The sequence below is a fragment of the Thamnophis elegans genome, chromosome 6, assembly GCF_009769535.1.
Source record: "Thamnophis elegans isolate rThaEle1 chromosome 6, rThaEle1.pri, whole genome shotgun sequence".
In the NCBI taxonomy this organism is placed as follows: Eukaryota; Metazoa; Chordata; class Lepidosauria; order Squamata; family Colubridae; genus Thamnophis; species Thamnophis elegans.
Window position 1 is genome coordinate 51831068 of NC_045546.1, and position 26706 is coordinate 51857773.

General features: G+C 39.1%; 1 protein-coding gene across 6 annotated transcripts in view; it reads left to right on the plus strand.

The window, feature by feature from the left end:
- Window positions 1-26706, plus strand: part of ITSN1 (intersectin 1) — a 98249-nt gene that overhangs the window by 25920 nt on the left and 45623 nt on the right. For 5 of the 6 annotated variants that reach the window (XM_032219613.1, XM_032219614.1, XM_032219616.1 and 2 more), the window contains 9 exons: window positions 11712-11812; window positions 13570-13633; window positions 14327-14464; window positions 15220-15335; window positions 17373-17635; window positions 18662-18811; window positions 22363-22503; window positions 23745-23832; window positions 23956-24095. In XM_032219613.1, coding sequence (XP_032075504.1) covers window positions 11712-11812; window positions 13570-13633; window positions 14327-14464; window positions 15220-15335; window positions 17373-17635; window positions 18662-18811; window positions 22363-22503; window positions 23745-23832; window positions 23956-24095 — 1201 coding nt within the window. The remainder of the gene's footprint in view (window positions 1-11711; window positions 11813-13569; window positions 13634-14326; window positions 14465-15219; window positions 15336-17372; window positions 17636-18661; window positions 18812-22362; window positions 22504-23744; window positions 23833-23955; window positions 24096-26706) is intronic. The other variant, XM_032219615.1, reaches the window with a different exon arrangement.

The window sequence follows — 26706 nt, forward strand, 5'->3', positions numbered from 1 at the left end:
AGAGTAAACTACAAATTCCTAGAAGTTAACTCAGTTAAATTGCAACAAAGATTTTGGAAAACCAATGAAGCCCAGACTAACATGAGAGTTTTTGCATTATGCTTGTAGTAGCCACAAATGGGATATAAATTCATTATTTTGAACAATGAAGCTGTACACATTCGCAGCAGATGAGATGAAGTAACAATATTCTTAAAGTGGAATTTAGGTTTGCTATAATGAGTAGATCTAGAAGGACAGACGCAGGATGAAGATAAGCTAAAATAAGTTCAAAGAAGTAGCAAAAAATAGTTGGCAACAACAACATAAAGAACTCAAAGAACTAGGATCTCATTTTCCTTGAATATATTAGACAAGGAAAAATTGTATAAAATAGATAATTTAAAAAGAACTATTAGTATAAGTAAAAACATAGTTTTTATTCATCATCAGAGTAGAGCTGGGAGGGACCTTGGAGGTCTTCTAGTCCAGCCCTCTGATCAAGCTGGAGATCCTATACCATTTCAGACAAGTGACTGTTCAGTTTCTTTTTAAAAACCTGCAGTGATGAAGCACCCACAAAGTCTGAAGGCAAGCTATTAATTGTCCTTGCTGTTAGGAAGTTTCTCCTTAATTCCAGGTTGCTTCTCTCCTTGATTAGTTTCCAACCATTGTTTCTTGTCCTGCCCTCTGGTGCATTGGAAATAAATTGGCCTCCTCCTTTTTGTGGCAGCCTCCCAAATACTGAAATACTACTGTTATGTCCTCCCATGTTTTTCTTTTCTCTATACTAGACAAACCCAAATTCTGCAACCGTTCTTCAAATGTTTTAGTCTCCAGGCCTTTAATCATCTTAGTTGCTCTTCTTTGCACTTTTCCCCCCCAAAATTATACCAGAGAACATTTTAATACTTATTTATATTAAAAATAGATGGTGCTATTGGTGGGGAGGAAGTATTGCTGTTCTTCACAATTCACCATTTTTCACCAACAACTTGGAGAAAAATCTAGGAACATTTTCCTTTTCTACAATTCTTAGCGGGTTCAGCATATTGCCTATGATTTAACAGTCTCCCTTTGCAATTCTTCTAAAGAACATAAAGGACTTCTTTTACAAGAAATCACAGATTCAATAACTAAAATATAATAAAACAAGTTTAAAAATGCAGACAAACTATATGACAGGATTCCAAGTAACACCCCCAGCAGAAGTAAAACTCCAAGGCAGGCATTCTCCTCAAAGTTCCTTTTTATTAGAGAAGTCATATTGGCACATCTGGGAAAATCCAAATCTGAAAGGTCTCCAGGTTTTCCCCACACAAATCAAAATCCAAGTTGCTTCCTTTGCACCCACCTGTCCACCACATGGTCCAATCATGTCCCTGTCCCAACTGGAGTTGCTTCCCAGTCACATCTATCCAGGTGCTGGCTGAGCGTCCTTGACTCCCAGAAAAAAGAATGTTGTTATGGCTGTATATCTCACCATGTCTCCATCCAACCCTCCTCCCGTTTCCCACAGCATGCCCATCTACTGAGTGTGGCAGCCCGGAACATCCAAAGTAAAAGATGGCCACCAGGGCTGACACTATATGGATAATGGTAATGATGTACCTTCCTGTATAGACAGTTGACTTGAAAATAGTATCTGTTAATATAAAAGGTGTGGGGGGGACAAAAGTCATATGATATTTGATAGTATCTTATTACTGGTATGAATACCGAGGTGGGTTTCAGCTGGTTTGCATCAGTTCAGGTGAACCGGTTGTTAAATTTTTGCCCAGTTCAGAGAACCTGCTAATCCCACCTCCTGTTAATCCCACCTCTGCCAACCCCTCCCTTCCCAGGAGTCCCTCCATGTGCCCGATTTTGGCTTCTAGGGAGATGCATGAGAACTTCCTGGCCCGGAATGGGGCACAGGGGGTGTTGCGCAGCACCCCACGCCCCATTTTGACTTCCAGGTTGATGCAGGAGGCTTTCCAAGCCCAAAACAAGGTGCAGGGGGCATTGCGTGCACCCCACTCCAGGGCCCATTTTGGCTTCTAGGGTGGTGCAGGAGGCTGGAAGAGCTCAAAACCCGTGCTCTAGGGTGAATTGAGAATGGGAATTGTGATTGCTCATAAGTAAGTAGGAACCAGTAAAAAAAGAATGGAAAAATCTCTATCTGTAGAGCAGTGCTTCTCAGTCTTGGCAAGTTTAAGATGGGCGACCTACATGGGGAATTCTGGGAATTGAAGTCCATACACCTTAAAGGGAATTCTGGGGAATTCTGGGAATTGAAGTCCATACACCTTAAAGTTGCCAAAGTTGAGAAGCATGGTCTACAATAGAGTTTAGGATTTTTCATTCCTGTTTTATTTAGAGTTTGATGCAATTAAATAAATCAGTTGTGGTTGATCTGGACTTTGATGATTAAATAAGGGAGGATGGAAATAATGTAGAAAAATGTTAATCTTAGAGTAACAGTTTGATATATTTTTTACTTATATTTGTACCAAAGAAAAAGTCATTCTATTTCAGTTTTCCTTCTTTTCCTCTTTCTTTCTTTCTTTCTTTCTTTCTTTCTTTCTTTCTTTCTTTCTTTCTTTCCTTCCTTCCTTCCTTCCTTCCTTCCTTCCTTCCTTCCTTCCTTCCTTTCATTCTTTCATTCTTTCATTCTTTTAGTTTCCTGAGCCTTTTCTGTTTTCAAATCTGTTTTTTTATTTGTTTATTCCTTAGCTTTGTATTTTTTTTTGATGTAAGGTAAAAGCTTTGCATCACACATATGTGCTAGTCATTCCTGACTCTAGTGGGTTGTGTTCACCTCCATTTCAAAGAGCCAATGCTGTCCAAAGACATCTCCATGGTCATGTGGCCGGCATGACTAAACGCCGAAGGTGCATGGAACTCTGTTACCTTCCCACCAAAGGATTCATACATTATTTGATGTATGAAGGATCAAATACTCAGCCATTATAATTCTACATTCACCATCTCTACTGTTTGTGGGAGAGGCAGATATGGTGGGGACTGAGGGCCAAATTATGTTCGGGAAACGCGGGTTCGCTGTTTAAGAGCGATCGCGCGTTCCGACCCTCATCACTCTTCTCACACCCCTGGGTGCTCGGGATTACAGGACCCTGGTCTCAGGCTGATGTCGCTTAACGCCAGGTCCGTGGTACATAAGGCTCCCCTCATTTACGACCTCATACAAGAGGGTAGAGCGGACCTGGCGCGCATTACAGAGACCTGGTTGGGCCATGAGGGAGGTGTTCCCCTTAGTGAGAGCGTGTCCCCACTTTTAATTTTTTAAATTTGTTTAATTTTATATTATTATTCTGTATTTTAACTATTGTTGTGGGGGGTGTATGAGGAGAGTGGCTGTGTGTTGTGTATGAGGGGATCGGGTGGGCGACCTGTGGCCCCCTCCACTGAGTGCAGATGCAGAAGTGGATGGGGGCCCAGATCCGCCCCCATCCTGGTATGAATGATGAGTGCGGTCTGTCGGGAAGAATGGGGGCCATGGGAGGTGGGCGGAGGTTTACGGCGACAGGGGAGGGTCGGGGCATTTTGGTCATGACTGGGAGGGGCAGATATGACGGGAGCTGTGGGGCTGGCCATTACCAGGGAAGAAGGATTCGCTACCTTACAGCGATTCCTTGTTCCGGCCCTACTGGCTCAACTCAAGGGCCTGGTGCCAGAGGAGAGCAGGGCCCTCGTCTCAGGTTGCTGTTGGTAAATGCCAGGTCTGTAGTAAATAAAGCTCTCCTCGTCCGGGACTTAATTTTAGACAAGGAGGCAGATCTGGCATATATAATTGAAACCTGGCTGGGCCATGAGGGAGGAGTCCCTCTCTCGGAAATGTGCCCAGATGGGTTTCAGGTGCTACACCAGCTGCGACACTAGGGAAGGGGTGGGGGAGTGGCAGATTATCCGAGGGTCATTAACTCCTCGCAGGATCCCTGCCCCAGAGATCGTGGGGTGTGAGTCCCTTCTCCTGAAGTTGGACCTAGGGGCTCAAGTGGGCTTGTTTTTGACATACCTACCTCCCAGCTGCGTCACAATGGCCCTGCCTGCGCTCCTAGAGGCGGTAGCCGGGTTGGCGGTGGAGTTCCCCAGTGTGATGGTACTGGGGGACTTTAACCTGCCATCCCTGGGCAAACACTCTGATGGAGCGCAGGAGTTCATGGCTTCCATGACAACCATGGACTTGACCCAAGTAGTTCAGGGTCCAACTCATAGAGCGGGACACACACTCGACCTTGCATTTCTCTCGGGGCAGTGGAGATGTGATCTTGAATTAAGGGGAATAGAGATCTCACCCTTGTCATGGTCAGATCACTTCCTGCTGAGGCTTGACTTTGGGATGCTACTCCCCCATCGCAGGGAGGTGGAGCCGATTAAGTGGTTCCGCCCCAGGCGCCTGATGGATCCGGAAGGATTCCAGAAGGAGCTTGGAGGGATACCTGACTCCCTTGCCCACAACCCGACAGAGGCCTTAGTCGCTGCCTGGAATGTTGCAGCGGCTGAGGCTTTGGATCGGATTGCGCCTTTGCGACCTCTCCGTGGCAGTGGATCCAGGAGGGCACCTTGGTTCACCAAGGAACTCCGGGAGATGAAGCGCTAAAAGAGACGCCTAGAGCGATGCTGGAGGGCTAGTAACTCCGAAACTGACCGAACACTGTTAAGAGCCTTTATTAGGACTTATTTAGTGGCGAAACGGGCGGCAAAATGCACATATTTTTCTGCTCCTATTGCATCCGTGGAATCCCACCCAGCCGCCCTGTTTAGGGTGACCCGCTCCCTCCTAAAAGGTGAGGAAGCGGGGGAACCCTTGCAGGGAAGAGCTGAGGAGTTTGTCCAGTTTCTGTCGGATAAAATCACTCAGATTAGGGCGGACCTGGACTCTACTTGGGCAGCACCAGTTGAGATGCCGAGGGGGGGTCTTAGTCAGATTTGCTGGGATGAGTTCGGGTTTATCACCCCTGAAGTGGACAAGGCCATGGGAGCGATGAGTTCCTCCACCTGTTTATTGGACCCGTGCCCCTCCTGGCTGGTTTCGACCAGCAGGGAGGTAACACAAGGCTGGCTCCAGAGGATTATGAACGCTTCTTTACAGGAGGGGTCTTTCCCGCAGCCACTTAAGGAAGTGGTGGTGAGACCCCTCCTTAAGAAGCCTTCTCTGGATCCAGCTATTCTTAAGAACTATCGTCCTGTCTTCAACCTTCCTTTTTTGGGAAAGGTTGTTGAGAAGGTGGTGGTGCTTCAACTCCGATGGACCTTGAATGAAGCAGATTATCTAGACTCCTTTCAGTCTGGCTTCAGGCCTGGATACAGCACAGAAACTGCTTTGGTTACACTGACCGATGAGCTCTGGCGGGCCAGGGATAGAGGACATTCCTCTATCCTGGTGCTTCTTGACCTCTCAGCGGCTTTCGATACCATCAACCATGGTATCCTTCTGCGACGGTTAGGGGAGGTGGGGGTGGGAGACACTGTTCTACGGTGGTTCTCCTCTTACCTCTCTGACAGGTCGCAGTCGGTGTTGGTCGGGCAACAGAGGTTGACCCCTAGGCCCCTTAAATGTGGGGTGCCGCAGGGTTCGGTCTTGTCCCCCCTCCTATTTAACATCTACATGAAGCCGCTGGGTGAGATCATTCGACAGCATGGGGTTAAGTATCATCAGTATGCTGATGATACACAATTATATCTCTCTGCCCCGTGCCAGCTCAGTGTAGCGGCGGACGTGATGTGCCGGTGCCTGGAGGCTGTTAGGATCTGGATGGGGGTAAACAAACTCGTGCTCAATCCCAACAAGACTGAGTGGCTATGGATGTTCCCCCCGAAGGACAGCCCAGATAGTCCATCCTTGATCCTGTGGTGTGAAAACTTACGCCCCTCAGAGAGGGCACGCAATTTGGGGGTCCTCCTGGATTCACAGCTGACACTGGAACATCATCTGTCGGCTGTGACCAGGGGAGTCTTTGCCCTGGTTCGCCTGGTGCACCAATTGTGGCCCTACTTGGATCGGAAGGCACTCCAAACTGTCACTCATGCCCTAGTCACCTCAAGTCTGGATTACTGCAATGCGCTCTACATGGGGCTACCCTTGAAAAGCGTTCGGAGACTGCAACTAGTCCAGAATGGAGCCGCGTGAGCAATATTGGGTGTACCTAGGTACACCCATGTTACACTTATCCTCCGTGAGCTGCACTGGCTACCCATTGGTCTCCGGACGCAATTCAAGGTGTTGGTTATTACCTTTAAAACCCTACATGGCTTAGGACCAGCATACCTGCGAGACTGCCTACTGCCACACTCCTCCCAGCGGCCGGTAAGATCTCACAGGGTTGGCCTCCTTCAGATGCCGTCAGCCAGACAATGTTGGCTGGCGGCTCCCCGGAGGAGAGCCTTCTCTGTGCCTGCCCCGACCCTTTGGAACGAACTATCCCCAGAAATCCGGACCTCACCCACTCTCATAGCCTTCAGAAAAGCTGTCAAGACCTGGCTTTTCCGGCAGGCCTGGGGCTGTTGACCTCATTGTTGAGGTCCAGCCCTGACTGAAATGAATGAATGTATCTGTGTCGTTTTAACTTGTCTTATTTTATTTTTTACTTTCTTTTATTTTCTTTCTCTTCCCTTCTGTAAGCCACCTGGAGTCCTTCGAGATTGGGTGGCCTATAAATAAAATTAAACTTACAAACTTAGTGAATTATGCCGACCAGGCTTCCAGGCGTTTCACCAGCCGAGAGTCCAGGGCAGGGGTGGGGGGTGGCGGCAGTGGTTATTAGGGAAAGTCTCAGACCTCAGGAGGTCATTATGCCTCAGATAGGCGGGTATGAGTCCCTTTTTGTGATGTTACTTACCTGTCTCCCTGCTATGTTTCATCGGCCCTGCTGGAGCTGCTAGATGTGTTAGCTGGATTGGCAGTTGATTTCCCCAGGCTTATGATCCTGGGGGATTTCAATCTGCCTTCCATTGGCGAGACATCTGAGTCAGCTCGGGAGTTCATGGCTTCCATGACGGCTATGGACCTAACTCAGTTAATTCAAGACAACACCCCCCCCCCCATAATGGGGGACACACGCTCAACCTGATTTTTGTCTCTGGGCAGTGAATGAATGATCTAGATTTAGGGGATATTTCTGTGTCATGGTCGGATCATTTCCTCATCAGGCATGACTTCCATACTGCTACCCCTCACCACAGGGAGGCGGAACCGATAGATGGTGCCTGATGGACCCTCAAAGGTTCCTGATGGAGCTTGCGACTTTTCCTGAATCCCTTGCTCACAACTCGACCGAAGCCCTAGTGGAAGCCTGGGATAGGGCGGCCACTGGGGCTTTGGATCATGTTGTGCCTTTGCAGCCTCTGACCCGGTGTCGATCCCGGGTAGCTCCCTGGTTTACCAAGGAGCTCCGGGAGATGAAATGCCTAAAAAGACACCTAGAGAGTGGTTGGAGGGCCAGCCGGTCCGAATCTGATCGAACAATGGTAAGAATTCATATTAAATCCTACTTAGTGGCGATAAAAGCAGCAAAACGGCAACATTTTTCCACTCTTATCACGTCCGCAGATAACTGCCCAGCTGCCCTGTTTAGGGTGACCCGCTCCTTACTTAACCAAGGAGCTGGGAAAGACCCCTTGCAGGGTAGGGCTGAAGAATTTGTTCAGTATCTGCAGGATAAAATCGCTCAGATCCGGACAGGGTTGGACTCTGACTGGGTAGATCCGGGTGAGTCGACGGGCTGAATCTTGTGGAGACCATCTGGGATGAGTTTGATCCTGTGACCCCCGAGGGCATGGACAGGATTATGGGGAGACTCAGTGCTGCCACTTGTGTGCTGGACCCATGTCCCTCTTGGTTAGTCTCAGCTTCCCGGGAGGTGACATGAGGCTGGCTCCAGGCGATTACCAACGCTTCGTTGAGAGAGGGGTTCTTTCCCACCGCCTTGAAGGAGGCGGTGCTGAGGCCCCTCCTTAAGAAGCCTTCCCTGAACCCAGCTTCTTTAGCCAACTATCGTCCGGTCTCCAACCTTCACTTTGTTGCGAAGGTTGTTGAGAATGCGGTAGCACGACAGCTTCCCCAGTTCCTGGATGAAGCTGTCTACCTGGATCCATTTTAGTTGGGTTTCAGGCCCGGATGCAGCATGGAAATGGCATTGGTTGCGTTGGTCGATGATCTCTGGCGGGCCCGGGACAGGTGCTGTTCCTCTGTCCTGGTCCTATTAGACCTCTCAGCAGCTTTCGATACTATTGACCATGGTATCCTACTGCGACGACTTGGGGGGTTGGGAGTGGGGGGCACCGTATTACGGTGGTTCTCCTCCTACCTGTTGGATCGGTCGCAGTTTGTGTTGACTGGAGGGCAGGGATCGACCCTGAGGTGCGTCACTTGTGGGGTGCCTCACGGGTCGGTTCTCTCACCCCTCCTGTTCAACATATATATAAAACCACTGGGTAAGATCATCCGTGGTTTTGGGATACGGTATCATCAATATGCTGATGATACCCAACTTTTCATCTCCACCCCAAACCACCCAAACAATGCCCTCGACGTGATGTCCCGATGCCTGGAGGCTGTGCGGATCTGGATGGGAGGAACAGGCTCAAGCTCAATCCCTCCAAGACGGAGTGGCTGTGGTTTCCGTCATCCTGATTTGTGCATCTTGTTCCATCTTTGATGATAGGGGGAGAAATTTTAGCCCCCTCAGAGAGGGCCCACAATCTGGGCGTCCTCCTGGATACATAGCTTAGTTTAGAAGACCAGGGGGGCCTTTTACCAGGTTCGCCTGGTATGTCAGTTTGCGCCCCTTCCTGGATCGGGATGCTCTATGCACAGTCACTCATGCCCTCGTCCTTTCTCGCCTGGACTACTGTAACGCTCTCTACATGGGGCTGCCCTTGAAGAGCACCCGGAGGCTTCAACTGGTCCAGAATGCGGCTGCACGGGTTATCATGGGGGCACCTAGGTGCTCCCATGTTACACCCCTTTTAGGCGGCCTGCACTGGTTGCCGGTTGTCTTCCGGGTGCGATTCAAGGTACTAATTATGACCTTTAAAGCGCTCCATGGCTTAGGCCCAGGGTACCTTTACCTGGAGCTTCAAAGTTTGCTCTTTGCTGGGGAGGTGTGTAGCTAAAAGACAATCTACATTTAGTAGATCTACATCTGACTTTGGGGATATTTCTTCATAACCAAACAAAAGTGTATTTTCTGTGCAGTTCATCCCCTTGCTCGCTGGATCGCGATGTCATAAAGCAAAGCCCACATTTTGTTATTAACCCCCGCGCCCCATTTTGGGTGGCAGAGTGCTGCAGAAGGTTGAGTGCTGTCACGCACCCTGACGATGCCCACCCTGCCACATCCATCCAGCCGGTCATTAGGCATGAGAACCAGTTGTTAAATGATTTGAATCCCACCACTGTATGAATAGCTGCCAATTTTTAAGAATACATAATTTTAAAGATATTCATTTACAAAAGGAACGGCTATAATCTTGAAAAAATCCTTTTATATTTTAGAAAAATTTTAAAAGATGAGTAAAAGAAATGTGTTTTTATACAAAGCTTAAAAAAGATGGGAATCACACGCAGCTTGCTAAATCACTTCAACTAATGTTGATGGAAACAAAATATCCCTATCTATGAAAATAATTGATAGATGAGACAGTATCCCCCCAAAAATGTTTTCAGATATTCAAATATTGGACCTGGTGATGTTGGAGAGGTTGTGAAATAAATAACATATGTGCTAGAGATACACAAGGGTGATATCTTTTGGGGATGAGATATTTGAAAAATGTTCTTTATAAATGTGTAAGTGTCTTATAAAATCTATAAATATGAAAATATTTTACTAGAGAGAAATACAAAGAACTTAAAAATTCAAATGTACAGATATTGAGGATATATGGCTTTATAAGAATACTTATAAAAAATAGGTTGGAATGGTGGTTGACTACAATCAGATAATAAGGTAGTAGAATGATGTGGCTGTAGAAGAAAAAAGCAATACCTATTTTAGGTTACATCAATAAAATATTATTTTCAATAACAGGAAATTGTATAGTGTGCTTTGGTAAGATTTTTCCCTTGAAATCCAGTTATGGGTACCACATTTTAGAAAAGATTCAGAATAAACTAGATCACATAAAAAAACTTCCACAAAGATATACACGGATTAGTAACTAAATCCCATGAGAAGAAATTAAAGGAAATGATTATATTAAGCTTGAGAAAACTAAAGAGAAACATGTTGGCTCCTTTCTATTGAATTAAAATCACAAAGGGAAGATTCTAATTGAATATGAGAAAAAACCCTTTTGAGCAGTAAAAGCAGGTTCACAGTAAAATCAGGTATCATTTTGGAAGTTAGATAGACAACTGACCAAGAGGTTTTAATTTGGATTATGGCACTAAGGAGGGGAGGGTTTGATTTGATAGCCTAAATGGCAGAGGTAGGATTCAGCCTGTTCGCACTAGTTCAGGCGAACTGGTTGTTAATTTTTTGTCCAGTTCAGAGAACCAGCAAATCCCACCTTTGGCTGGTTCCACCCCGCCCCTCCCAAGAGTTCCCCACATGCCCTGTTTTAGCTTCCAGGGTGGTGCAGGAGGCCTTCCAGGGCCAAAATGAGGCACAGGGCATCACGTTCCCCTGCACCCCATTTTGGTTTCCAGGATGGTGCAGGTGATTCCTTTAGGAACCTCCAATATGCAAACTGGTTACTTATCCTAAAATGAATTCTGTTTACCTAGAGCTTCAAATTTTGCTATTTACTGGGAAGGCGTGTAGCTAAAAGTCAGTCTACATTTAGTGTACATCTGGGGATATTTCTTCATAACCAAACAAAAGTGTATTTTCTATGCAGTTCATGCCACTTGCTTGTTGGATCTGGATGTCACAAAGCAAAGCCCACATTTTGTAATTAACCCCCGCTCCCCGTTTTGGCTGGCAGAGTGCTGTAGGAGGCTGATTGCTATCATGCCCACCCTGACCATGCCCACCCAGCCACACTCTCCGTCCCAGTCACTAGGCAGAGAACCAGTTGTTAAATTATTTGAATCCCACCACTGCTAAATTGTCTCTTTCAAATCTTTCAAATGGAAACTTAAAAGTAGAACAGATTGGGAAAGGATAATGCCAAACAGTAGGAATAAGAAAGAATGTTGAAAGTATTATGTGAAGCACATCATGGTTTAAGTCTTGAACTGGTCTCATAGTTCAAAGTGTGACCTACTTTTTGACATCATGTTAAGCCTTTAATCTGTGTTTATTGATCTTACTGTAAACTACATACTGTTCATGTATTGTACCGATAATATTGGAAACATATGGATGCTTTAAAATGGTCAGGAGAAGATAATTATGATGAAGAAAAATCCAAGATTTAAAAAGAGAAAAAGTATGAATATATATTCAAAGAACATTTAATGGAAAGGTTCATTATAACAAACTTTTGTGGCATTATGCTAAAGAAACTATAAAAAATCACACTATAGAAAGCAAAGATGAAAATATATCTTTTAAAAGAACTTAGTGAGCTGTATGCTGATTTTTAAGGTGTTTTTCAGAGTGTGAATCTCTGCAGAAATAAATTCTTTTGATCCAAGATAAATGTAAAATGGTAACTTAAGTGACATTTCAGTGGTATTAAAATGTTAAAGAACAAAGAGAAAGTTACTTTAAAAAAAAAATCTAATCTAGAATTTAGTATTCTTGGAGCTGTGGTTTATTTTCTCTGTTTTATTATTCCAGTGCATCTCCGGCATTAGAGTGGGCTGTTCCTCAGTCATCAAGACTAAAATACAGGCAGCTATTCAACAGTCATGATAAAACAATGAGTGGACATTTAACAGGTACTAGGACATGCGTTTTAATGAACACTTTAAAAATTATATTCAGTTTAAATAAAACACATTTAAAATGTATTCAGTTTTAAAATATATTTGGTTTGATTAATTCTGCTAAATACTTGGAACCTGTGTAATGCAGCGGTTAAAAAGTCATGCCAATCAATGAGATATTAGTTATATTAGTGAAGGGGAATTTCTGGATTTAGAAGTGCTATGTCTCTGAATGCTAACTATTAGGGAAATAAAAGTGAGCCAGCATTTTGTTGGTCTCTTTTGGAAAATACATGTTGTGAAATGTGGGACTTTGATTGGATTCATCTATTTTATTTATTTATTTAACTGTAATCTTTCAGACCAAAATCCTCTTACAGCTGCTTGCAACCAACATAAATAGTTTAAATTAAGGACCCTGTTGATAGTATTAGATAAACAAACTTTTAAAATTGTTTTTTTCCCATAGAGCAATTTGTGGTAATGGCTTTCTGGTGAAATACAAGAATACCTGTTTTAACAATATCTCACCTTTAAAAAAATGCAGTTTTTAAAGTATTTATTTATTGTTACAGTAATCGCAACCCTATGACAATTCTAAAGGAGACTCAGCAACCTACAACATTAGCAAAATAATCTAAAGGCATAAATAATCAGGACATAAAAACAAAGTCAAAATCAAAAAATAATCACCACAAACAAAAATAATCCTGTATCCTGATCAAAACTGTATGGTATAGGTTCTAACCTGTTTCTAGAATTGTTGCAAAATGGATGCTCCACCAACTTCCATGAGGAAATACTCCATAAGGTGGGAGCTATTATAGAGATGGTCTGCTGTCATATCCATATTTGAAGGCAACAAAAGGGAAGGGAACTTTTGGCAGACTATTTCTTGAGGACCAGTCTTGACTGGTGAGACTGGATGAACAAATTGAGTTCTAACAAGATTAGAACCTGATTAGGGCTCTTTAACTATTGCAAATGCTTTGGCAAGTTTATATGTATTTGCCTGCTTCCATTCCCTTATTGTGACTGTTAGGTGAAATATTTTTAAGGCCAATGCTATTTCAACATTACAACATGTTGTTTGGTTAGATGAAATAAAATTAAGTATTCTGCATTACCATTACTGAGGTACAGCATTAGTTCAATTGCAAATCATAATAGTAGATTGTGAATCTATGCTGGGCATATGAATGCAGTATGATATATTTCCCTTTTCATTTTTTTGCTGTTATACTTATTACTAGAAATTGAGCTCTAAAGAAAGCCTCTTATTCCTTAGCTTTCATCAATTTTTATATGTGAGCCCCCTCTATCCTGTGAACACTCTATGCCTTTTATTGAGCACCTATGCAAAATATGCATAATATGGAAATGTTAGTATATAGCAGCAGAAATCGGACAGTATCACCTTTTTTAACTAACAAGTTTTATTAATGGAAATATTTCTATGTATACATACATAAAATATAATATACAAAGCTGTAGAACTAATTGTTCCATTGATTAGAAACATTTGTCTTTGCCATTAAAACATGTTGATAATCTTCAGGAAAGTTGTTTTTACATTTCTTTGGAATAGAAAAGAGTTTTTTTCTAAAGGGCTGCATTGTTTAAGAAAACAATAAATATTTCATCAGAGTCTACTGCACTTGGACGGCTACTAAATTGGATTAAATAAATAAAAATAAATAAAATCAAAGCAACCATTTAAAAAATTCTGTATTAAAATGTATTATTGTGGCACGTTTTGCATTTACTAGGTCCACAAGCAAGAACTATCCTTATGCAGTCAAGTTTACCACAGGCTCAGTTGGCTACAATATGGTAAATGTTTTTCATAAAATTGTTTATCATCAGTTTATTTTCCAGATCTCACTTGTTTGCTTTATTTCAAATTTAAATTATCAACAATCTTTAGGGTAGACTTATGAAGAGAAAAATGTTTATTTCAATAAATTATTTTAGAATTTTTCCAAATATACCTCTTAATGTTCTCTTGCCTCTGTAACAGAATATGAATTATCACCATATTCCCAATTTAAAAGAGCTACAAATATAAAGGGAGAGGTTCACTTTAGATATGAAGCTGAAAAAGGTATAAGAAAAGCTACTGAGAAAGTGCCTTAGCATGAGTGTGAGCTTATTGTTTGCACCTTTTTGATTCAAATGCATATTTACTTGGGATTGAATAGCTACCATGCAAGTCCAGGAAAAGATAAAGCCAACAGGTGTGCTGTGTTTTCCTCTCCTAAATCACCTTTTTAAATTTGGAAGTAAAGAGCAGAACATCTCTAATAATAGCTAAATGATGCCAAGAAGAAAATAGGACAAAGGGATTAAATGCAAAAAAAGATGGAGAAAGCTATATATACATGGGCACATAGATTATTTAATGAGTAAATCTTGAGTAAGGTAACTGGGAACACTAAGAACATAGTCTCTTCCTTCTTCTTAGTTTAGCTTTAATAGAAAAAGAAATAGTGAAAATTTACTTAACTCTTTTTCCCCTCTCAATAGGAATCTTTCAGATATTGATCAAGATGGAAAACTGACAGCAGAAGAGTTTATTCTAGCTATGCATTTAATCGATATGGCTATGTCAGGACAGCCATTGCCACCTGTGTTATCCCCAGAATATATTCCCCCTTCATTTAGGTAAAATTTAGAGCTTGTCATTTTGATGCTGAATTTTATCTTTAGAATTCTACTCCTTATTTTGGTGTACTTTAGATAGCTTTATTATGTAAGGAATATAATGTCCAAGCCCGTCATTTCTTCTAATTTAGAGAGGTATTTTTTTTTGGTCTAAACATAGTTTTAAGTTCTATGCAATTATGTTGTAGGGAAAAGCTAGGGATCCTTTTGTGAACCAGGGTCATCTACTTTTAATAAATTACAAATTTCCTGTGGAGTTGCTTCTTGGTCTGGTGGCTTACCCTGGTACACAAAACGATTCCTAGCTTTTCCGTAGAGCATAACTATAGAAAAATATATCATTGATGAGATGTTACACTGGATCAATGCCCCCTTCCCTTTCTGACATTCTTATTGCTGCAGAACCTGCAAACCAGATGGGCAGATTTAATAGATGGCAGCATTGCTTCCCTGCCTTTGCCAGGTCTCAGTTCTATGCTGCTTGTTCATTACCAAATCACGAACACATACAGTCTTATTGCAGACAAGACTTTTATATCACTGTTTCAATCAAATGGCTTTGTAAGTTGAATTTATCCATTGTATTAAGTTCCAATGAATGTCCTGTCGTGCAGTTTATTTAGGTTTAATGATTTGAACTTTAACCTTTAAATTAGTTATCTGCATAGTTGGGTAGGAAATAAAATGATAACATTAGAATAAATAACAGTAGCTTTGTGTGTGGGCATATATTTTAATGTATTCTTTATTGATAGAAGAGTTCGTTCTGGCAGTGGTGTATCTGTTACTAGTTCAATATCTGTAGAGCAACGGTTACCAGAAGAACCAGTATTAGAAGAAGAACAGCAGCAACTGGAAAAGAAATTGCCCGGTGAGTGAAAACGTAAATGAGTAAATTTGGGCTGCCTATTTTTGAAAGATACTATGTTCTGGAAAACCAACGTTTATTTGAAATTAAGAAACATGTATTTTATGGAAATTATGTTGTGTGATATATAGGTTGCATTTGAACCAAGAACCCTTTATTACATTGTTTGTTGGTGTGAGAAAACCCCAAGGAGATTATGTAAAATAGAACACAAAAACTATATTTGCAGAGGTCATGTCAATAATATTTTTCACTTTAGCTTTTCTGTCATCAAGATTGCAATGCAACTGTTTCTCACATTTTTTGGAAACAGTCATTATAGCAGCAGAGTAGATTGATGCTACTCCTGGAAATTGCCATGAAAATGGCAACTTCAACATTACCGTATTTTTCGGAGTATAAGACGCACCAATATTTTGAAGAGGCAAATTTAAAAAAAAGTTTTTGCACTCTGCAGACCTCCCAAAAATGACCCATTTTTCGTGAAAACAGGCCCATTTTGTTTTCAAAAAAGGGGCATGCATAGCCTTTAGGACGCTTATAGAGTGCTCCTGGGAGCTGGTGGGGGGGGGCAATAATGAGCAAAAAACGAATGGCTGTGTTGCGCTGTAGCAGCAACACAGCAGCCATGAGGTGACCACAGTCAGAACAGCCGCCCGGCAACCCCCCCTTTCCAGCCAGGCACAGCGCCGCTGACCGATCTAGTGGTAGCTGGAAGGCACCAAGCAATGCGAGCACCTGTTTGCCGCCTCCTGCGGCTCGGCGCCTTCGGACTGCCCCTAGGTGAGTGAAGGTGGCTCTGCATGGCTGAAGAGGGGGGTTGCGCAATCGGCTTTTCCGCTCCCCGCTCATGCGAGTCACAGGCTCACAATGCCCTTGGCTAACTCTACAGTACCTGCAGAGCCAGGGCATCTCCACTGCTGGCGTTGCCCGACGCTTGGGGTTTTTTTTCCCGGCGGACAGAGGACGGATGCCACTCTGAGAGTACGCTCTATGGTTGTATGCTACCATAGAGCGTACTCCCAGAGCGGCATCTGTCCTCTGTGCTTTGAAAGCTGAAAACAAAAAAACCTGGGTGGCGCCAGCAGTGGAGATGCCCTGGCTCTGCAGGAAGCCCGCTTGCAAGAGAGCAGCTGCCTGGCAACCCCTTTCTTTAGTTGAGCACAGTGCCACTGACCAACCTAGTGGTACCCCAAAAGCACCAAGCAACGCGAGCACCTTTGCCCCCCCCCCACCTCGTTCTGCGGCTTGGTGCCTTTGGGATACCGCTAGGTTGGCAAGGGGAGGATTGTTCAGGGGACTTATTTTCAGGGGTGGGCTTATATTTTTCCCCAGTATTTTTTCAATTTGGGAGTCCTTATTAATAAAGGTGTTTATTGTATGATTCATCATTACAATTTTAGTAAACCAATTACTGGTCCACAAATCATAACTGATAGTATCTATTTACTGGAGGCCAATTCCCATTTGATAGCATCAAATATATATAATGGTTATGACATATGGAAGAGAAATGCTTGATAAGAAATTTTGCCTAAAGTATGATTGCCAACTGTGGTATATGGAAGACTTATGAAGTACCCTTAGCATTATTTAACTATAAAGTGTTAAGGAATATTGTGTTTCTTATATATATATCCATTTACAAGAATAATAAAGATCAGGCGTTTATATATAGCATTTTACAATGTTAAAGTGCATTCCAGATAGACTATATGAGTGGCGCAGTAGCCTAGAGGTGGAGTTCTTGCCTCACAATCAGAAGGCTATGAGTTTGATCCTAGGTAGCGGCAGCTATTTCACACTCTGGGCACAATGAGTAAATATCTGCCGTGAACTCTGCATTGGCGACAGGAAGGGCATCCGGCCAATAAACACTCAGCTTCATTCAGTTGCCCCGACTCCACCTCCATGTAAGGGATTACGGGGTCATTAAAAGAAAAAAAAGACAAAAAATAATAATTCCAGATAGGCTACATAACTTCATGTTTATATATGCACAAAACACATCTGAATTGTAATTGTAACATTTTTTAAAAGTTACATTTGAAGATAAAAAACGTGAGAACTTTGAACGTGGCAATCTAGAACTTGAAAAGCGGAGACAAGCTCTTTTGGAACAACAAAGAAAAGAGCAAGAACGCCTTGCACAGTTGGAAAGAGCAGAGCAGGAAAGGAAGGAACGTGAACGGCAGGAGCAGGAGAGGAAAAGGCAACTGGAATTAGAAAAACAATTAGAAAAACAAAGAGAATTGGAACGCCAAAGGGAAGAGGAAAGGAGGAAAGAAATAGAAAGGCGTGAGGTAAACAAATATTTTCAGAGGAACATTCATAGTTGAAAACTTATATTGGGGTTATTATATGTTATTTCTTTTTCTTTTTTCTGTTTTCTTTTCAAAGTTATATAAATGAGATATTTGGCAAAATGGGGAAGGAATCATTTAATGTTTTTGCAATATTTTGTCAGAAAGGTACTTATAAGTATTGTTTCCTTAACTTGGCTCTAAATCATGACCATGTAAACTTTGGCTGTTAGGTTGCACCGAATCTAAATTATTACTGCCCACTGTTTATCTTTTAAGCATAAATAAATGGTCTGGTCCTGAAACTTTAAAAAGTCCTTGCGAGTTTGGGATTTAAGGACAGTAAGACATTGTTTACCTCACATGATCACTATGTTTCTTGCTACCAGGGGACAGTTTTTAGCAACTTATTTATCAAATAATATTTGATAGTTGCTTTTATTATTATTTAATTGCTAGTTACTGAACTTTTGTAGAATGTTCACCTATGCCTTTCAAACAGATTTTGCCTGATTATCAAATTGCCTGAATTTTTTAATATTACTACTATTTACTAATTTTAAAATTAGTATACTAATTTAGTTTAGCTATCTTGTAAATCTCTGTTCATTTTAATAGATAAAACATTTTTGTTTTTCATTCTTCAGCTTTGTAACCTTTCTACCTATAATAACATTTGAACTAACATACTAATATTTGTATGTATAAGAACTTTCTAATCTGGCTATTTTTCTTACATTCATAAATTGTGTACTCCTGGAGAGAGTTAATTTGCATAATCACACAAGTGTCTAATTAAAATCTATTTTAATTAGAATAAAGATCCAAGGAAATATTGGGAAGGAAATCGAGGACTTACTTAATATCTAGTTTATATTAGGAAGATGACAGGGAGACATATATCTGCACTTTGTATGAATACAATTATTACATACAGTACTATACATTATTATATAGGTTGGAACTTATATTTTAATAGAACTACAAAAGTGAACAATTTTTTTTCATATTTTTAAACTAACAAAGGCTGCTAAAAGAGAACTGGAAAGGCAGAGACAGCTTGAGTGGGAACGTAATCGTCGTCAAGAATTGCTGAATCAAAGAAACAAAGAACAAGAAGATATAGTGGTTTTGAAAGCTAAGAAAAAAACTTTGGAGTTTGAACTGGAAGCTTTAGTAAGTGAGAAACATTTGCCAGATATTTTCAAAATTAGATTTTTTTCTATAATTTTTTTTCTAATCATCAAAACATAATTTCATGTTTTTGTTTCATGCAAAAAGTGAAGGGGTTTTCCAGTCAGCATTAAATTGACGATATATTTTCTGTAATCATAGCTGCCAATTTGGCCATCTCAGCAATTCCATCATGTTTACCATCTATTCCTCCATTGTGCGTAAAGCTGAATTCCACTACCCCCGCCCCTTTGTGCATGTAATAATCTTGCTGTAAACTTTGTATCCATGAATCCCAAAACAAAGGTATCTGGTTTCAATTGCATACTGGTCTTTAAACTCTCCTGTGTTGTATTAATATATATATAATTGAGTCCAGAATTTTCTAGGATTTGCCATAACCCATCAAGCACAATAAAGCATCTTTTCTTGTTTGGCTTTCTGGCATAAATTGGAAGTACCTTTATAGTTCTCAACAATTTTTTTGGTGACATATGCCAACAATGCATCACTTTATAAAAATATATATATTATACACAATAACATGTTCATTGTTTGTACACAATTCTGTCTCAAATTCAGTCATACAGTGTTCAGAATCAAAAGTTATCTTATTTACTTTGCATCTTTCTAGCAATTGTACATAGGAAAACTGTTGACAGATGTATCTTTCCACTGCCAACTCTTCTCTTGATTTTATTTTACACTAGACAATCCATGACCCACTGAGGCATCATTTCAGATATGTTTCCTTAATATCTCCTTTCTAAACAGAGAAACAGAAATGAACATAGGCAAAAAAGCAGAAGTGACTTCCGGTTTCTTGCCAGCTTGATTGCAGCTGACTAACCTCCAGCAGCTGATGGTTGCTGGGCCTGAGGAAGGCTAGGGTGGGAGTGGCCTATCTAATCTCAAATAGATGAAGGAGAGATCAATCTACTGAACCTCCAGGTGGCAGCACTGACACAGCAATACAACAGCACTGAAGTGGCCACAGATTTGTGAAATTTTAACTCCCTGGGACTCATGGTTCCAGATTTTGGACATTTTTTATAAATTAGCCCACTTGAAGAATGTGATCCTTGATGCACTCTGAGCTTGGTGGTTTTCTTGCAGACGTTTCATTACCAAACTAGCTAATATCATCAGTGTACAACATCAGATGATGATGTTACCTCGTTGGATAATGAAACGTCTGCAAGAAAACCACCAAGCTTGGAGAGCACCAAGTGTGCTCAGTTCAACCCTGAGCTACAAATATTCTTGTCTGTTGGTACTATATGAATTTCCTTGGTTTAAAACTGTTGCCCTATTTCACCCAACTGAAGATTAAAGATAAAGGAAGACAAATTTTTAATAATATATTTTACATTCTCCTTGGCAAAATTCTAATATATCAGAGCAAGTTACCGTAACTTTTATATAAAATGCTTCTTGTGCTGAGAGCCACAAAGGTACTTTTGGGCACAATCTAGGTTTATATCTATTCCATATTCTGAATATGGCATGTCTAACAAAACAATATTTTATAGTTTACATTAAACTTAGTTTTGTTGTATCATAAATATCCATGCTACACAAATGTGAAGTTGTGTCCTTCTAATTCCAAAAGCCTTCTGTTTTTCAGTAGCATCCATTCTTTCATCCAGATTAAACAATAAACTACAAAATATAATTTTAAATCAGGTAAACCCAATCCTCCTCTTTGTTTTACATCTTGTAACAGTTTGTATTTAGCATGAGTTTTTCAGCTGCTCCATAAATTTAGTTATATCTTTCTACTATTTTGGTGTGTGTGTGTGCATCAATCAAAATGGATTTTGTCTAGAACAAAAATAGCGTTTAGGCAAAACATTCATCTAGGTCATAAGAATTTTCCCCAATGGCAAGTGCATTTTCTTTCATCTTAACATATCTTTTTGAACTTCATTCCTAGTTGTAACATAATTATCTTGAAATAGCGTACAGTTCAAATTTATCATATACCCAAGTATTTTACCTTCTTAATCTAGTAATCCACTTTGTTGTTTAATTATATTTGATCTTGTTTCTTTTATTTTTTTCAACATCTTTTATTTCTGTTTCTTAATCTTAAAACATTGTCTTGTTCATTTTTGTATTTTACATGATTTAGCTAAATTTCATTGGTTATTTGTGCTTTTTATGAAATATAAATCAATTTTATTCATTTATAAAATTCTCTCCAAAGTTCATAACGTCCAAAACTTTAAATAAAAAAGTCCAATTCAAATTACCAAAAGTTTTTTCTGCACTTAAAAAAAATAATGCAGCTTGTTTTTCATTATGTTGTTCAAAAGATTCTAAAATATCCAGCACAATTTTAACATTCTTTTTACTGACGTTTAGGTAAAAATCCACACTGATCTTCATGAATAAGTTATTGTAAAATTAGTTTCAATCTGTCAGCTGAGACTATTGTGAAAAATTTGTAGTCTTTATGCAATAATAATATTGGTCTATAATTTCTTTTTGAAATCAAATCTTATTCCTCTTTAGGTATAAATGCTATATTTGCAGTTTTGCAAGTTTCTAGAATCTTTCCTCTCTGTAAAATAAGATTATCTGTGTTTTGCAAAGGTTGTAGAAATCCATCCTAAAATTATTTATAGGAAGAGCCCAATAATTCATCTGGTACAGATACTTTTTTTGTTTAAAAATTTTAATAGCTTCAGAAACCTAGAGAAGATGATAAGAAAGAAAGAAAGAAAGAAAAAGAAAGAAAGAAAGAAAGAAAGAAAGAAAGATAGATTATGAATGGATCTACAACTATAAAAGGTTGTAGATCCATTCATAATCTTCCTTTCTTTATCATCTTTGGTAGATTTAAAAAAAAATATTCATCTATTTTCTCCAAAGGAATATCAAGCCCTTTATATAAATTGAAATAGTACTGATAGAATGCTTTTTATATTGCTGCATTGTCCATTAATACAGTATCTTTCTCTCTCTCTTGAAGTTTCAATATAATTTAATTTATTTTATTAATTTGGATGCTAGCTATTTCTCTGATTTATTTACAAATTGAAGATTTGTCTTTGCATTAGTTCCCTTAGAAACTTAGAGAAAATTAGTTTCTCATTTCTCTTACCTTCGATATCTATAACTCTTGCTGTAAGAGTTTAATTTGATGAAGATATTTATCTTTCTTGCAGGTTTCTTTAATTATTTTTAACTCATCTAAACTAGTCTGAGTTCTCTCGATTCTTTTTAAGTTCAGGATTATTTTCTGTGAAATATCTTCTAATAAAAGTTTTACTTGCCTCCTGGGCATCCTTACATTTATATCTTTATTTAGATAGATTTTTAAAAATACTGTTAATTTCCTTTTACAACTCTTTACTATTTATTTCTTTGTGTAATTGCATTTTATTTAATCTTCATCTAAAAGAAGTATATTTTCTTTTTGTAGACTAAACTTTATGATCAGAACAAGGAATCTTTTTCAACTTAGAGGTCTAACTAAAAGAACTTGGAACCAGTTTTGCATTCCAATTAAAATCTGAGTAAACCACTATTTTCTTTCCCTGTTGAAGAATGATAAAAAACATCAACTGGAAGGGAAGCTTCAGGATATCAGATGCAGATTGACTATTCAAAGACAAGAAATTGAGAGCACAAACAAATCTAGAGAGTTGAGGATTGCAGAAATCACACATTTACAACAGCAGTTACAAGTAAGTTTATCGTTTTTAAAAACGTTTAAAATTAGATCTTATGTATTCTTGTATGAAAGAATAGGGCTTAATTTATGAGAGTTGAATACATTAGTTGCTTAATTAGTATATGTGTTAGGCAATAAGTATATGGCAACAGTGAAAATTAGCAGTATCCTAGGGAAATAAACTAATTTGTTTCCCATTTTTTTTCTCCAGAAGCCAGTGCACACGATGGGGTAGTTTTCTTCCCACGTCCCACAGAATCTATTCTGATACTGAAATTCAGTTAAGTTCAGTAGCTGTTAAATTATGCTGCTTAGGAGCAAGTGTATCTTAAAAAAATATTCCCACAGATACTTGAGGTTGGTCCCCTGGTTTTCTGAAGCAAAAAATGTGACATCTGGGATTTCAGGCAAATTTTCACTTTAAAATGCTTTCATTTCTTAATTTGGATGTTTTTCTACTCCTGCTGCCTGCTTTGTACTGCAGGCATTTCCCTAAGTATCTTTCCAAGACTATATTTAGTAACTTCTGCAGATAATCGTTAGTGGTTGAATTACTGAAATACTTTTAATTTGTCATAGCACAAATATTAACTATTAGAATATGCATTTTCTTATAATTCTCAAGCAGAATAATTCTGTTAGATGGCAATGATTATAGTTATATAGTGGCTGAACCCTATAAAATTATACTTTCATCAAAATTGATTTGGAATTCCTATGAAATGTCTTTACCCAATACCTGTTTTTAAAGGCATACACTAATATCTGGCTTACTGATAATGACAAGTGCTCTTCCCTTTCTGTTCTGTTGTAATAAGAACTCCAGTGAAATAAGGAAGACTTAGGGGTGAAAAATCTCTTCAAAATCTTGATATGTGAAAAAGTGGGTGTAATTTAAGCAGGTTTCTTCAGAGGAAATATCCTAATGTTATCTTTGTGATGGTATTTTAGTAACACAAATTTGTTTTCAAGATTTTATGGAATTTTTCTGTCACTTCAAAGTGACAGCAATAACACATGTAGAAATCCTAGACATCATCTTCTATCCTCTTGCTTTATTCTATTGTGTTGTGAGAGGAAGCTGTGACTTACAACAGGGAGAAATATTTGGGGACTATTCTGCACAGTGGCTTTTTCTTTTTTAGCAGGCTTAAGGAACTGTTTTCTCAGAAAAGCGGTTTTTGGCGAATGATGAAGCAATTGTGATATGCTACTTGTGGTTATAACTACAACATCTCATGTTATTTCTTTTAGGAATCTCAGCAAATGCTTGGAAGGTTGATTCCAGAAAAACAGTTACTCAATGACCAGTTAAAGCAAGTTCAGCAGAACAGCTTGCATCGTAAGTTCATTTAAAAATGGTTCTTTGCTTGCAGAAATATGTATATTGTAAGGTCATTCCATTTAAGAATCACTAAATCTGGAGAGTCTCTTAATATTCATTGTCAGTATTTTTTTTAAATAGGAGATTCATTTCTCACTGTCAAAAGAGCTTTAGAAGCAAAGGAGTTAACATGCCAGCAGCTTCGTAACCAGCTAGATGAAGTAGAAAAAGAAACCAGATCAAAACTTCAGGAGATAGATATTTTCAACAACCAACTAAAGGTAAACAGGTTTAAGTTATATTATAATTAAGCAAGTCCTCAACTTCACCATTTGCAGTATAAATTTTGAAAATTGATGTGAACATGTATATCCAGTTTTAATTTTTTTTAAAAGACCTGGTCCCTGTTTTCAAGATGAATATGTTTTTGGTGGTAAAATATGCTATCATGATAAAAATGTAAGAGGACAGACGAAATGACGCTGATTGTATTATTGGAAAAATGTTAGCATTTCCTAATATTTGAAAATTGAAAATTCTTCCCATAAAAGTTTGAGAGTCCCAAAAGGTAACGTATTCATCTTTTATTAGAATGCACCTCTAAGAATTAGGAATTCTTAGAAAGCTAAATGGACAAGTATTAATCAGGTCAGAATAAGCTTTTGCTTGCTGGCTTACTCAGAATAAGGTTCTATTAAAAGAGTGAGTGGGATTTAGGCCAGGGAGATCCATAATCAGTAACAACAGTCTTGTAGGAGAATGTGATCATTGAACAAAATCCCATTAAAAACAGTCTAAAAGTTTAAAGCACATAATATTAAAAAAGCAAAAATAGTTATATAGTCAATATGAACAGATCACAGTGAATTTTACAAACATAAAACAGAATTTTAGTTCAAATTGGAGCTAGACTGCTTTTTTATTGCGCTCCTATCACATACTCAGAAATTGCAGACTTGATAAAATAGCTTAAATCCAGTGGTAATTTTATTACTGTTGAAGTTATCTGCAGTAGGTTGGAATGCCAGATAGCTGTATTAACCTCTTTGCTTAATTTTATAAATTGCATTGCACTGATTCCTTAGGTGCCTATTTACAAAAAGACAATCAAAACTGCTAGTTATCAGCTTATAAATCTTTTAAACACAATTAGCAAAATTTATGCTAAACATCTATATAATAATCTATAGTACTTCATGGAAGAATGTTTATTGCCCTAGAGACTGTATGTACAGGGTGGGGCATAACCTTTTCCTAGGGGGTCACAGCAAGATCGACAGCAGTTTACAACTTCCGCGACACCTCATTTTAAAGCCCATAAAAAACTGAATTGAATGAGCTATTAAATGTTAAATTTGCTTTAAGAATGGCTGGAAAATTCGATTCAGAAGAACAAAGGATCATTGACAGAATAAAATGCATTGCCTTTCGAGAGGCTTGCGATGCTGAAGCGACGTTTATCAATCCACCTCGTTTGAATGCTGTTCGAAGGGCTAATGGTGGTCATACTATTAAATCGTGTCAATAAACTCAGTTTTTGATGGGCTTTCGAATGGTGTATGAATTATTTGTGTTGTTATTACAAGTGTTGCTGTGACCCCCTAGGAAAAGGTTATGCCCCGCCCTGTATGTATGTATGTATGTATGCATGTATGTATGTATGTATGTATGTATGTATTTATTTAAAAGCAGCATATAATTCAATTCCCAAGAATAGCCATTGAGTGAAGTTGTCAACCTCTAAATCAGTGTTTTTCAACCACTGTGCCGTGGCACACTAGTGTGCCGTGACATAGTGTAAGGTGTGCCGTGGGAGAATTACTTTATATATAGTCAATATAGGCACAGAGTTAAAAATTTTTTAACATTTTCTAATGGTGGTGTGCCTCGTGATTTTTTTCATGAAAAAAGTGTGCCTTTGCACAAAAAAGGTTGAAAAACACTGCTCTAAATTATATTACAGTATTTCATTACAAATCAGGTTACCTCTGTGTTGCCCATTTCTGTTCAAAAAAGAGTGAAGCAGGGTTGTCTGCTTGCTACCTTCCTTTTAAATGTCTACATAAACCCCATAATCCAAACTCTAGAAAATACTGAATTTCATCCAGCCCAGTTGAGTAATAAATGTATATCATTTTTTATGAGATGATGCCATCATTCCGTTTTGAACAAATCAAAGCATAAATATCCATAAAGTGCAAGTTCTTGATATATAATTAGATTAACTGTTAAACAAATTATTCTGTCTTCAGTGCTGTTTGATGTGTACTTCTGCTTATTTTAATTTTATGGATTTTTGAAGTTGTGTTTTTGATGGATATGTTCAATATATTAATGTTAATTTTATAAGAACATTTTATCAAGGGGCTGAGCAGCTTCCCTATGGGGAAAATTTGCAATGTGCTTACCTTTTTAGTTTAGAAAAAGAGTGAACAGGGTAGGCAGAAAAAAATTACCAAGTTTAGATTAGGAGAAACTATTTTCTTGGTTGGTATTAGAATATTGTTGTAACTTTATACCCAAATTCTGTTAATGTATTTTGACACATTTTAACATTCTAGGAATTCATGTTTATTAGGCATTGTTAAGATGGTAAAACTAGAATTGTAACTATCATTTTAGTATAGTACTGTTGAGACGTGACATACCCTGTCCTATATGAACATAAATTAGTGATTGTTCTAGAACATCAGACTTGGTTTTTGAGATTATAAAAATTATTCTGATGTTATTGATAGCACATCAAATCCAGAGCTGCCTTTTAGATTTCTATCTAAAAGGTAAGAAAATGAATATTTGAAAATTATTATCTTAAGTGATCAGTAAAAACAGGATGCAGAGAATGAACAGCGTTTTGCAGATAAGCCAGTGGAACTTTTGAGAAATTTGAAA